Source organism: Pungitius pungitius, chromosome 7 (genome assembly GCF_949316345.1).
Source record: "Pungitius pungitius chromosome 7, fPunPun2.1, whole genome shotgun sequence".
NCBI lineage: Eukaryota > Metazoa > Chordata > Actinopteri > Perciformes > Gasterosteidae > Pungitius > Pungitius pungitius.
In genome coordinates this window covers 20,498,333-20,511,681 of record NC_084906.1, presented here as the reverse complement: position 1 = coordinate 20,511,681, position 13,349 = coordinate 20,498,333, and the positions used below count along the sequence as shown (strand labels likewise).

General features: G+C 48.3%; 1 protein-coding gene and 1 long non-coding RNA gene across 2 annotated transcripts; one reads left to right on the top strand and one right to left on the bottom strand.

Moving 5' to 3' along the window:
* Positions 1–5,223: 5,223 nt before the first annotated feature.
* psmb11b (proteasome 20S subunit beta 11b) lies at positions 5,224–8,740 on the bottom strand (the record flags this gene model as incomplete). The annotated part of the gene is made up of 2 exons (XM_062563518.1): positions 7,797–8,740; positions 5,224–5,239 (listed from the first exon to the last, which is right to left on the bottom strand). Coding segments are annotated over exons 1-2 (960 nt in total), but the record flags the coding sequence as incomplete, so codon positions are not given.
* Positions 8,741–10,278: 1,538 nt separating this feature from the next.
* On the top strand, positions 10,279–13,008 carry LOC134132208 (uncharacterized). Its single transcript, XR_009956731.1, has 3 exons — positions 10,279–10,421; positions 12,478–12,656; positions 12,845–13,008. It is a non-coding gene; the product is annotated as an uncharacterized LOC134132208 (long non-coding RNA).
* The last annotated feature ends 341 nt before the right edge of the window (positions 13,009–13,349 follow it).

The window sequence follows — 13,349 nt, the reverse complement described above, 5'->3', positions numbered from 1 at the left end:
GTCAGAGATAAAGAAATACGCTTAGAACATCGGAGGAACTCTACTGAGCGAGTTCGTCCATGCCTTTTAATATAGAAGCACAACCCAGTCTCCAAAAAAAGCGTGAAATGGCTACGTTGGTCCACCGTGATAAACGTAGTCATGTTACGTTTTCCCCCAAAATAACGTTACTATGTTACGTTTCTTTTGGCCCATTCATTTACATTGCTTTGCAAATAGGTCACGTGACTATCAAGTTTCCCGGTAGCGAAAAGAAAAACATGGCGGACGGTCAGCATAATCTCCGTGAAAAACACAATATTTTAAGAAAGCATCAGCATTTGTATGCATTTCGATGGCATTTCTAGCGAGAAGTATGCGTTATTCTTTCATAATCTTCTATCAGAGACTGTAGAAGACCTTCCGTTTATTCGTTTCTGCGAAGATTTGAGTGTCCCTTTGGCAAAGCGTGGCTACGCAACGCCTTTAACGGCGCATTATTAAAAAAACACTTCCAGTGGGGGCGTTACCGTAAAGAGGCGTTCAGCCTTAAAGCCACTAATCGCCAAACAAAACAAACTCAAAGCACTCGAATCACATTATGACTTTTTAAACATAAATTCCGTTATTTTTATGAGTTTTCAATGAAAGAATGCATCATTTCCGGGGGTAGGCATGCCCGGGACATCCCGAATTATGGGCAATTTTGATTTGTCCAGCTTTTTGACAGCTCCAGTCCCGACTTCCAATCACAGCCTCCTAAATCAATGACGCGCCTAAAACTCTCGGATCGAACATTACGTCTTGTTTACATGGGAAAGGGGGGCGGGGCTTCGCCCTCAGAGCGGAGCGTCATTTCTCGCTCCACACGTCTCCTCTTTTTACTGGCCAGGAAAACGGGCGATCTATCCCACGTGGGTCTGGCTCCATTCCATTGGCTCTGACGAATCCATAGAGAGGCGGGACTTATAATTTGCCCGGCAAACGGAGAGATTTGAGCTGCATTGCTTCCACTGTGCGTGAAGTGGCCGTGAGGCCTCCACTAAAGTCTCTCTCTATTTGTTCTGCTTTACTCAATAAAAGTAAAACCTTTACAGATATACTGTCCACACACTAGGCTAACATAATGGAGACTTCCAGGCTTCGTCCTTTATGTTTTATGGGGATAAAGCCCCTGTAAGTAGTTTTTTCCCAAGCAAATCTGAGTTTCTTCTTTTTTTGTGTGTCCCATACAAATATCAAAATATATATACTGATTTTCACATCCAAACACACTCACTTATGTTCCCTTTTATCATGACAACAAGAAATTTCAAGATATACCTTTTGCTTTCATAAATCATACAGTGTGTAAATGCCCAGCAGTGTACGGTCCGGGGGCCCCTATCGGGCCACTTGTTAGATGGTTCGATTAGTCTATCACTACTATACTTTGATCTGACGACTAATTTGCACATCATGCTCGTACCGGCATGGCTTCGCCCTTCCCAGGCATAGTTCATCATCTTCCGGGGTCCTATAGCCAGTGTTGGGAAAGTTTACTTTCTACATTAACTAGTTCAAAGTTTAGTTTACAAATTTTAAAAAGGAACTAGTTCAGTTCATAATTCAAAATATTTGAACTAAGTTCACGGTTCCAAAAAATGAACTAGTTCAGTTCTTTTTTTCCATACGTTGCTGCGAGCTATTTTTTTTTTAAATTATTGCCACAGCCCAGAACCACAGACAGCAATTATTTTATCAGTTTTAACACTGAAGCTATGCATCAGATTTAATCTTCTTATCCAATTTGAATCCTTATCCAACCAGGGTTTACATTAGCATTGAGGGGACAGCATTTCCCTAATGATTCTTTGATGCTATGTTGCTGTCTATTCACTCCACACTAGCAGCAGTTGCAGAGTTTACCCCTACACTACATTCTCAAACACATGCTGCTTAAATGGTCTTTTTTAAATAAGGAATTATTAAAAGAAAAACAGGACAGTAATCATTAAGGTGCAAATGTTTGCAAAGAAAGGTCAGATTCCTCCCATCCTCACCGACCTTGTCAGTAACTTCATAAACTCTTTAAAATTATTATACGCCGCCTCTTTGCTACACTTATTAATGCGCGTTTATGGTGTGTTTTCTATAGAAATCTGGTACCCCATTGAACATTAAGCTGAACGAACGCGCCGTTCATAGACACCAGAATGAACGAGAACAGTGACGTTCATCGGGCATTAATACAGTACGTTGAGTTCACGTTCGCCCAAAATATCAACAAGTTTATGAACGCGTTCAGGCACAACACTGTCCCAAAAGGGCCGGGATCGCACCTCACCCAGCATGCCTCGGCCTTCACTTTTTTCACTACAGAGTTTTGTTGCACCCTGTGACTCCGGCGTTAGACTCCTTCGACTGAGTTTTAAGATGGGTTGGATGGGTTACTGACTAAAATTTATGCCCCCACCCCCTAACTGCCTCAGGGAAACTTGTAAATATAATAAGTCAAATAAGTCAAACAAGCAAGTTGTATCTGGTTTAACCCTTTTATTCCTGTAGGCGTTTTTTAGGTCTCATGCTGGAAATTGCATTTACACACTAAAACTAGGATAACGCATGTCTGATGATAGTGACAGTGAGTCTGTCGATCAAGATGAGGATGGAGACATAGTAGAGGTTGAAAATCCTCCTTGTTGAACACCCCACAATACATTCTGTGCTCCCTCTGGCATAACATTTCTAATGATATCATGTCCCCCCCTTCAGTATTTTAAGACATTCTTCAGGTTATTGTAGGCCAGTTGAATGTGTATGCCATAAAATTTGACACAAACAAGCCCTTTAAGTTTACATGTTTTGTATGTGGATTTTGTACATACAGTGTTGGTCATTTCATTTCTTTGTTTAATATTTTTGAATTTATGTTTGAATCCATTTGTGGTTAATGTGCTCAAAATGCACTACTTTCTTAATGCTTACATTGCTTGTTTGACTTATTATATTTACAAGTTACCCTGAGGCAACAGACCTAAATCAAGTTAGGGGGTGGGGGCATATATTTTAGTCGGTAACCCATCAAACCCATCTAACAAGTGGCCCGATAGGGGCCCTCGGACCGTACACTGCTGGGCATTTACACACTAAAACTGTATGATTTATGAAAGCAAAAGGTATATCTTGAAATTTCTTGTTGTCATGATAAAAGGGAACATAAGTGAGTGTGTTTGGATGTGAAAATCAGTATATATATTTTGATATTTGTATGGGACACACAAAAAAAGAAGAAACTCAGATTTGCTTGGGAAAAAACTACTTACAGGGGCTTTATCCCCATAAAACATAAAGGACGAAGCCTGGAAGTCTCCATTATGTTAGCCTAGTGTGTGGACAGTATATCTGTAAAGGTTTTACTTTTATTGAGTAAAGCAGAACAAATAGAGAGAGACTTTAGTGGAGGCCTCACGGCCACTTCACGCACAGTGGAAGCAATGCAGCTCAAATCTCTCCGTTTGCCGGGCAAATTATAAGTCCCGCCTCTCTATGGATTCGTCAGAGCCAATGGAATGGAGCCAGACCCACGTGGGATAGATCGCCCGTTTTCCTGGCCAGTAAAAAGAGGAGACGTGTGGAGCGAGAAATGACGCTCCGCTCTGAGGGCGAAGCCCCGCCCCCCTTTCCCATGTAAACAAGACGTAATGTTCGATCCGAGAGTTTTAGGCGCGTCATTGATTTAGGAGGCTGTGATTGGAAGTCGGGACTGGAGCTGTCAAAAAGCTGGACAAATCAAAATTGCCCATAATTCGGGATGTCCCGGGCATGCCTACCCCCGGAAATGATGCATTCTTTCATTGAAAACTCATAAAAATAACGGAATTTATGTTTAAAAAGTCATAATGTGATTCGAGTGCTTTGAGTTTGTTTTGTTTGGCGATTAGTGGCTTTAAGGCTGAACGCCTCTTTACGGTAACGCCCCCACTGGAAGTGTTTTTTTAATAATGCGCCGTTAAAGGCGTTGCGTAGCCACGCTTTGCCAAAGGGACACTCAAATCTTCGCAGAAACGAATAAACGGAAGGTCTTCTACAGTCTCTGATAGAAGATTATGAAAGAATAACGCATACTTCTCGCTAGAAATGCCATCGAAATGCATACAAATGCTGATGCTTTCTTAAAATATTGTGTTTTTCACGGAGATTATGCTGACCGTCCGCCATGTTTTTCTTTTCGCTACCGGGAAACTTGATAGTCACGTGACCTATTTGCAAAGCAATGTAAATGAATGGGCCAAAAGAAACGTAACATAGTAACGTTATTTTGGGGGAAAACGTAACATGACTACGTTTATCACGGTGGACCAACGTAGCCATTTCACGCTTTTTTTGGAGACTGGGTTGAGAAGCAACAAGGGTCCTGTCACTATAGCGTGCATCGCTCATAACCAGCTCACAGCCCTGCACACAAGAGCGTGCACGGAGCCAGCCTCGTGCACTTCATCATCCTCATTTGCATGCTTCTGTGAGCGAGATCCAGAGACGTATCGTAAATACTGAAGGATCGTTACGCTTACAGCATCGCATGCATGCACCCTCACATCTGGACAGCTTATTAGAATATATGATACAGAGAGACATAGAGACTTAGAGAGAGACACACACACATGCACACGCACACAGAAAGGGAGAGAGAGAGAGAGAGGGACCAAGCAGCCCCGGAGCGCGACCTTGTCTCGTTCCAGGGAGCCAGAGGAGTGACCTACTTGATACACGTGCACGTGATTCACGCACTCGGGCCAACTGTTACAATGAAGCCAGAAAGTGCACGCGGCAGGTGAGTGTGATTGAGCTCATTCACGGTACCAGAAAGAAAAAAATGACATCCGATGAGGTCCCCCCCCTCCCTCCCTCACGCCCCTTTAACCCCCCTCCCTTCAAGCCGTGAATTGTCTCACCTGAGCAGCGCGCGTTATTGTAGAAGAAGAAGAAGAAGAAGAAGGACTCATGAATCCATCCTGCTCCGGAGGAGGAGAGGGAACTTGTCACGTCGCGTAGTCGCGAAACTGAAGCCGTGAAGAGGAACTGAAAGTAGAGACGCAGCGCACCGGGAGTCCGCCGCTGCGCTCCGGTGCTCCTCGCGATCCGACGCGGGAAACGATGCCGAGGTTCATGTGAGCTCAACGTGAGGTCTGTTCACTTATCTCCCCCCCCCTCTCTCTGTCTCTCCCTCTCCCTCCCTCCCTCTTTCTCTGTCTCTCCCTCTCTCTCCCTCCCTCTCTCCCTCTCTCACGCTCCCTCTCCCTCTCTCCCTCTCTCCCTCTCCCTCTCCCTCTCCCTCTCCCTCTCCCTCCCTCTCCCTCTCCACCTCTCCCCCCCCCCCTCTCTCTGGGAAACACTGATTTGTAAATGTCTGTGAACTCTAATTGAATCTCGTACTGAGATCCTTTGCGTGGGTGCAGAGATCCACGTGTGCGTAATCTGATGCGTAAATGTGTCCAAGATCTCTAAATGCACGCTGAGATCTGTGCACGAGTACATGTGTGTGTGAGTAATCAGGTGGAGATTAGAGCTGAATGTGTCATCATATATTTGAAGACAAATCACATAGAAAGACATCATAGGAAACTATAAATGTGTATTTCAATGTGTAGATATGTGAATGTGCATATAAAACTGTAAATACAATAATATTGTATATTGTGTATAAATCTACAACTAACATAAAGTTGTAGTGGGATACTTGTTGTATGGGTTCACGTACAGAATGTTGACCTCATATCTCCGGCATAGTTATTATGGTGTTATAATGGTGTTATAATGATGCTACAATGGTGTTACAATGGTGTTATAATGGTGTTGTAAGGGTGTTATGATGGTGTTATGATGATGTTATAATGGAGTTATAATGGCCTCCTGACAGAGGACACACATTCGCTCCACTTCAACCAGATGTCTGAATCAGAGCTTTTTGTTTGTAATTATCACATTCATTTTGTCTCTGTGTTCAACATGTAAAATGGTTTAATCCCCCCCCCCCCCCCCCCCCTCAAGTGTGTCCTGGTGTTGGCCCCCGAGGCGATGCAGTGTTTTGCAATCTTTTAAAGTATAGTCAGTCCGCCTGGTGATGTTTGCATTTTCAACTGTTGTTCCACTCAGGAAATTCTCAAGGATGCATTTCACCAATGGAGCCTTTCTCCTCCCACCAGACCCCCCCAGACCCCCCCAGCTTCACGTAAGTTGCACATTTGTGATGCATTTTTAGGGCGGCTGGACGGGGAATTAACGATCAATTCAATTCACGGTACATTTCCGTAATTCAGTCTCCCAACAAGTTTGGGCTTTTAGTTTTACTTTTCGTCATTTTTAATCATCTTTGTCTGTGACAAAAAGTTCTTCACATCATACCTGAATTATCTGGAGAACCAAGTAGCGTGATATCTTTAGGCAATGTTCCGTTCTTTTACATACCGACATCCCGTACTTCCTGGAATAGAATTCTTGTTTCCTCGCCCACGTGTTTTGGGTATTTTTAATTTGAAAAATAAAGCAGAGAGAGAGAGAGAGACGTGCTTTGAGCTCGTCTTCTCCATTCATCTAGAGAGCGCCGTCTTGCCATGCACATCGTTTCCTTGATCACTCGCGAGTTCTGTCTCTGCACGAACAAACGAGTAGCCCCCCCCGAGTAGGGGGGGGGGGAACTGACGCCGCTAGAAAGCAAACTCGTGACCTTCCCACCATGCCCAGCTTCAGGTTTATCAACGGCAAGTCAAGCCGAGCTGGAATCAATCCGCTGCCGAGAGCCAACCACCCCCCCCCCCCCAGCAGGTTTATGTGAAATCATGTACGTTCATGCAGTGGAGTCTGGTCTTCTTCTCTTGGCTGAACGAGGGCGACGTGAAGCCCCCAAACGCTGCTCAGCCTCGCAAGCTGTGATCCTGTCGTTGTTGTTTGTGGGTTTTTTTTCTTCCCTCCGTACCCTCAATAACTGTGTCATTAATGAAACTTCTGAAGAGGGGAATTATGGATGAGGTCGGGGAGGAAGGGAGGCTTTCCCCCCCCCCCCGCTCGCTCCCCCAGCTGCAGTCAGTCACACGGCGCCACTTTGAGAAGACAACTCCGCTCTCTTGATGTCGCGCTGGAGATGCCTGTGATTTATTTAACAAAGCGGGTACATACATGCAAGTGCACACAAACTCTGTCGCATATGGCATTCTGCAAAAAATAAGCTCGTCGCATGGGCATTCAGAAACAACAAACCTTTCTTTAACGTGCAGATGAGAACTTTGCTGCATGAAAAGCACGGCTGAGCAGGACAAACTTTACCTTTTGAAACAATATCCTTCTGCAGAGTCATTGTCACGGAGATAATTAAGAGAACGCTTCATTTAACACCAGGCTGCTCAAACAAGAACGAGCAGCTTCAGCAAAATCACGTTCATCCTCTCATCAATGTATTGACCTGTCACCGAAACAAATATTGGTTCCCTCAGGCGGGGCGAGACCTTTCCTCGGGGCTGTTCGCTGCCGGTTGGTTTCTCTCCGTCCGCGGGCCGGTGGGACTCAAATGACGCAGGAGTAGCTCGTAGTTATCTCCCATGATTCAATGTGTTTTCAGCGCCCAAGTGGCAGCAGCGGTAGCGGCAGCAGAGTCCCCGTTAGAGAACAATTTCTTCCTCGCCGCAGAAGCAAAACATCAGCTGTCTGTCGGAGGCAGCGGCGCGCGGATCTTTTGCGTCGGCCCGTTCTGCTCCTTCATTCAGCGCCTGGGCGCCGTGACGGTCACCTTCTCTTTCCTCACGCCGCCACCAGGTCCCGTCCCACCGTGGCGTGCGCTCTGCCGGTAGTACTCCTCTTTCAGGTCCTCTCTGCCCCTGCGGGTCCATCCTTTGGAGGTGACGTGATAGACGTCCACGCAGTTCCCCGACCACGCGTCCCTGTGCGTGGCTCTGTACACGGCCTCCCTGGCTACGCACGTGGCCTCCTCCGCCGTCAGCCCCCATCGGACCCCTTGGTCCAAGATGGAGTAGGCGTAGGGCGACCCCGAGCCGACGGAGAAGAGCGACCCTTGCAGGCGGGTGCCATCGCTGCACACGTAGCACAGGCCGGGCCCGGAGGAGCTCGGAGAGGCCCTTTGGCCCTCAGCTTTGGCCTCCCCTCCGTCCCACCCGCACAGCGTGGCGGCCACGCACAGCTCCGTCCCCTTGAACGGGTGGAGCATGCGGGCGAGCAGCTTGGCCGCCCCGCTCGTGGACAGGCGGCGGCCGTGGCGGAGCTGGTAGAGCCGCAGCTCGCGGGACAGGATGCGCTTCCACAGGGCGCAGTCGGCCGAGGTGCCCGACGTGGTGCCCACCAGGTGGCTGTGGATGGGCAGGATCTTCTGGGAGGCCGGGCACGCCACCAGACCCGAGCAGCTGGAGCGAGTGTCCGCCGCGGCCAGGACGCCGCCCTGAAACACGAAGGCCAGGGTGGTGGTGCCGTGGGACATGGGGAAGGGCAGAGGGACGGTCTGAGAGGTGGCCGGAAGGAAACCCGCGGGCCCGGAGGGGGGCTGCAGGACGGAGTCGCGAGAAGAGGCGGGGCGGATCTGTCCAAACCGGATCGGGCTCTCGTCCAAGTATTCCGCGACTGGTATGTAGAACTTAAACTGGCTGGAGGTGTGGCCAAAGGGCGAACCACGCACACAGTCCCAGCCGGTGTTCGTCCCAAAAAGCTGTGAAGAGCATCCGGTGGTTGAACTGTCCAATGAGACGTCCCGGAGGTCGCACAGGTCCTGTAAAGCCATCTTGTTTTAAGTCTAACCGCAAGTATTCATCGAGTCTCTGTGTTTCTCGACTTTGGCAACTTTTATATAGACGCCGAGGCAGCGTGGTCATCCAAAACCAACGCCCCGGCAACCGTTACCAAGGCCTCGCTCCCTCCCACTTTGCAGGATAAAGAGCCCACGGGTCATTAACTTGGGCTGCCATATCAGGTGTCTTTTCTTAAATCATATTTCTCATCATAAGTCTTGCGTGGACGGAGGCCTCGGCTGGAGCACGCCGCATTAAGTTCACCCCCCCCCCCCCCCCCCGGGACACTGGGAAACCAGAGGACTCAGAGCGCGTTTACGACGTCTCTCCAGCCAAAAAGCGCTCGCGCTGCTCCGTGGCCTTTTAAAAAAAAAACATATATATATATATATATATATATATATATATATAAATGCAATAAAGCCCTGATGCAATAAAGCCCTGATGCAGCTCAGAAGCGCAGCGGGCGGTGTTGCTGTCAGCAGATCGACAGGCCACAGGTCACTGATTGTTTCCGTTTCAGCTGTGACAACACAGTCCCCCCCCCCCCCCCCCCTCTGCTTCTCCTCCGCTGTCATTACCGATGGATTTTACAAGCTTCACGAAGCCCCTTCAGCGGAGCATGTGAGCGTCTTATTCACGGTCACTGGAAGACAGAGGGCCCCCGTCGTCTTTAAGAGATACCGGGCGCCGCTTTGAATTCAATCCTGAGGGTCCCCCCCACCGGGTCGTGTGTCAGCAGCCCCCCCCCCCCCCCTCCCCGGCGTCACCTCATCCGCGTGCCTCTACCTGTGGGAGCGGCGTGGGGAGAAGCTCCGCGCTGTGTGTTTTTTTTGTGCGTCTCCTGAAACAAGCTGTGTTATGTATTGTTAAAGAGCTCTGGGTGCCCCGCGGTGAAATATATGACTGTCATATCTCCTGTGTGGGGGGGGGGGGGGGGGGGGGGTTGGCGTCGTGATTCACACAAGCATGACAACAGGAGAAGATGAAGCTCTGGGAGGCAGCGTGGAGTCGCCCCGCCGGGAAAGGATTATATTGGACTGCTGCAGACTGGACTCCAAGGCATAAAAAAAAAACTCAGTGTGTGCCTCCGGCTGGTGGGATCAGAAGAATAAATGAAGATGCAGCTCAGGGCGGCCCCCCCCCGGGCCGTGTCTGTTGGCTTTGGCGGCCCTTGCTCGCCTGGTGTTTGGATCCTTTTTTCCGGAGCAGGACTTCCTGATGGTTTCTCTCCAGCTGGGGAGCTGCGGGGCGACAGGCGGCGTGCGCTGCAATTTGCAGTCGTTCACGGCCGAGTGGGTTGCTCCTCTTTTCCGTGTCGTGAGCTCATGCATTATTATTATTATTATCGTGTCTGACTCGCAGGTGCAGCTGGAGACGACGGGGCGCGATGCAACCAGGAGACATGGATACCAGCACGAGGTTTCATGGATGCAAAAGAGCCGCTTTGTACGGTTGGTAGTTAAAGTAGGGGGGGGGGGGGTTACTTCTTCTGTTTTACATAACTGTGTTGGAATGAGTTGCTGTCAGCGTCACAGGTGGAACAATCCCCCCCCACCCCTCTCTCTCCCCCCGGGGCGACGTGGCAGGAGCTGGATGGCAGAGCGCATCAGGAGTGTCAGGGAGTGAAAGCGACGAAACAAGCTTTTCTCACGGATGCTACCGGGGAGTCAGGTGAGGCCTTAAAAGCTCCCGTTCCACAGCGACGCGTCTAAAGGAGCTGCATGGAACGAGACAGAGACGAAACCTCCACCCTTTCTTACTTTAAAATGGTTCCCGATGACGGCACAACGATCTGCATTCAACCTTAATTAAAGTTTTAATGAGCTTTTTACGATCAGCGTCCTAAAGGGGTCCTGTAGGACGTGTTCTGCCAGAGGTAGAAGGTCTTTAATTCTGACGGGTTGAAAGTGTCACAATGTCGTGATGCAGCGAGCGCCACCACTTTTGCTGGGTTGTTTGCCCGTGTTGACGCCTCTCTTAATCAAATCTGATCTATCCACCCCCCCCACACCCTCTCCGTCCTGATGAAGCGGCCATTAATGGTTAGCTCATCAGCTGCGCTGACGGCTCATTATTCTGGAAGCACAATAATCCATAAAATGGCTCCATGGGCTGAAAGCTACGGCTCTTCATCCGGGGAAGAAGAAATGCCGCTTGCTCCAAAGATACAAACTCTGTTTCTTCTGAGTGAAGTCAAATCATCACGTGTTAAAGCTGCATTCTGTGTAGTGACCAGCAGGGGGCGACTCCTCTGCTCCCATAGACGTCTATGAGGAAATGACTCTACTTCTGTGTAGTGACCAGCAGGGGGCGACTCCTCTGCTCCCATAGACGTCTATGAGGAAATGACTCTACTTCTGTGTAGTGACCAGCAGGGGGCGACTCCTCTGCTCCCATAGACGTCTATGAGGAAATGACTCTACTTCTGTGTAGTGACCAGCAGGGGGCGACTCCTCTGCTCCCATAGACGTCTATGAGGAAATGACTCTACTTCTGTGTAGTGACCAGCAGGGGGCGACTCCTCTGCTCCCATAGACGTCTATGAGGAAACTTCTCTCTTGATTTATACCCTCAGTAAACATTGTAAACATGAGTTTATGGTCTCAGTCTCTAGTTTCAAGTCTTCTTCAATGCAGCATGATGTTCATTTAGTGAATGATGGTCCATTTAGAGTCAAACAGACCATGAAGCAGTGGATGCTTTAGGGCGGAGCTACATGCTGATTGACAGGTCTCTAGAGACGTATACGCCATTTCTATGACCCTCCTCTGCATTCTGCAATATGGTAACATGTGTTCACTTGATGCCAAAAGTAACAAGTTTTCATTGCTGTAGGTGGAAGAAACCTCCGGCCTCACGGAGGTCACCTGCCGGTTCTTCTCTGGCTGTTGAGGACCACTAACTTCCTGCCTCGTGCACTTTGTGTGTTTAGACTTCTCAGAGGACTACTTCTGTGTTGAGACAAAGAAGATCAGTTTCTTGGTGACTTGATCAAGGCGTCGATCCAGACCTTCTACCCACGCTGCCATTGATCTCGTCTCGTCAGGACGGCGTGGGCGGGCGCTCTGATTGACGTCTTCTTCTGCCCCCCCCCCCCCCCCCCCCCCCGTTTGCTTTGCTGCCCCTGGTGGAGCTCTTATTGGTTTTATTGGGTGTGCAATCGGTCCATCGTGTTCCTCCAATAACGTGACCTTTATTTACAACAATATTTGCACACAATGATATTAATAATAATAATAATAATGATGATGATGTCTGTTAGAATCTGTCCTTTCATGGTATCTCATCAACATCCCACTTTTCTTTGTAGGTATTTAAAAAAAATACTTAATAATATAAGCAAAATAGTTTTGTAATGCATTATTTTTATTTCTATTAGATATTATAGCTGGATTTCTTCTTTTGAGTTTTCTTTTCATAAAAGAGGAGAAAAGACTGCGATCGATAAGCTTCGTTAAAACCATCCAGAAGTTAATGAAGAACAGATTTTTTTCTCAAGCTTTTTTAAAATATATTTTTCAGGTACTATTTGGTAGTTCAGGCATATTGGGGTGGACTTTAAATCGCGAGATTGTTGGTTCGACCCCCGGCTCCTCCGGTGCGACCCTTTGAGCAAAGCCCCCCCCCCAAAGGCTTTACATCGTCCATCACTGTATGAATGAATCATGGTAACATGGAGAGGAAAGCACTTCAGGGCTCTATAGGAGTTGTTTTTGTTATTTGACAGAAAAGACAATTGTGAGCGAGTCTCCATTGGCTGCGCTCCTCAGATGAGAGGAGACGGAGGAGACTGAGGAGACTGAGGAGACGGAGGAGACGGAGGAGACGGAGGAGACGGAGGAGACGGAGGAGCAGGTCCAGATGGCAAAAGCCTTGAGGAGTCAGAACGCAGCACAGCTCCTTTTGGTACAGTAAAAAACTCTTACACTTTATTATCCTCCTTTGATAATTCGATCTACCTTTAATTATTGAAACGTGTGAAAATGCTAATTGGACGGTCGTCATGAAAAAGACATTAAAGACACTAAAGGCTGCTATTTTGAGATAGAAAACGTGATGATTTATTTAAATTTGTTCTTCTCATTCCTCTGCAGACATACGCGTCTCTTCTTTCTGTCATTGTCACTGCAGAGTGGTGTCCTGCACCACCTGCACGGCTCCACCACCTGCACGGCTCCACCACAAGATGGCGCCATTTCACCAGAGATTGATTATTTTTTCTTACGACCTTTTGCTTAAACATTTATTTTCTCACATGCACTCAATCTCAAATACTAATAAAAATAAAAACAAGGGTTTCCAGGCAGGGGGGGGGGGGGGGGGGGGGGGGGTTGGCAGCGGGGGCCTCCGGACCCGTCAGCCAAGATGGCGTCAGGGAAGGAGCTCGAGGAGCCAGCGGCGCAAAGGGGAATCCCGGAGGCGTTCTGGGGAGGGGGGCCGCGGCGGGAAACACATGTGGGACGAGGCACAGCTTCGGAGGCAAGTGAGTCATTCGGATGCAAGGACGTTTCCTCGGTAACACATCTGTCCTTTTAATAGATGGAGAATATAATACTGGTTGAGTTCAACTTGAAAGTCTCCGTTGTCTTTGGGGTGAAG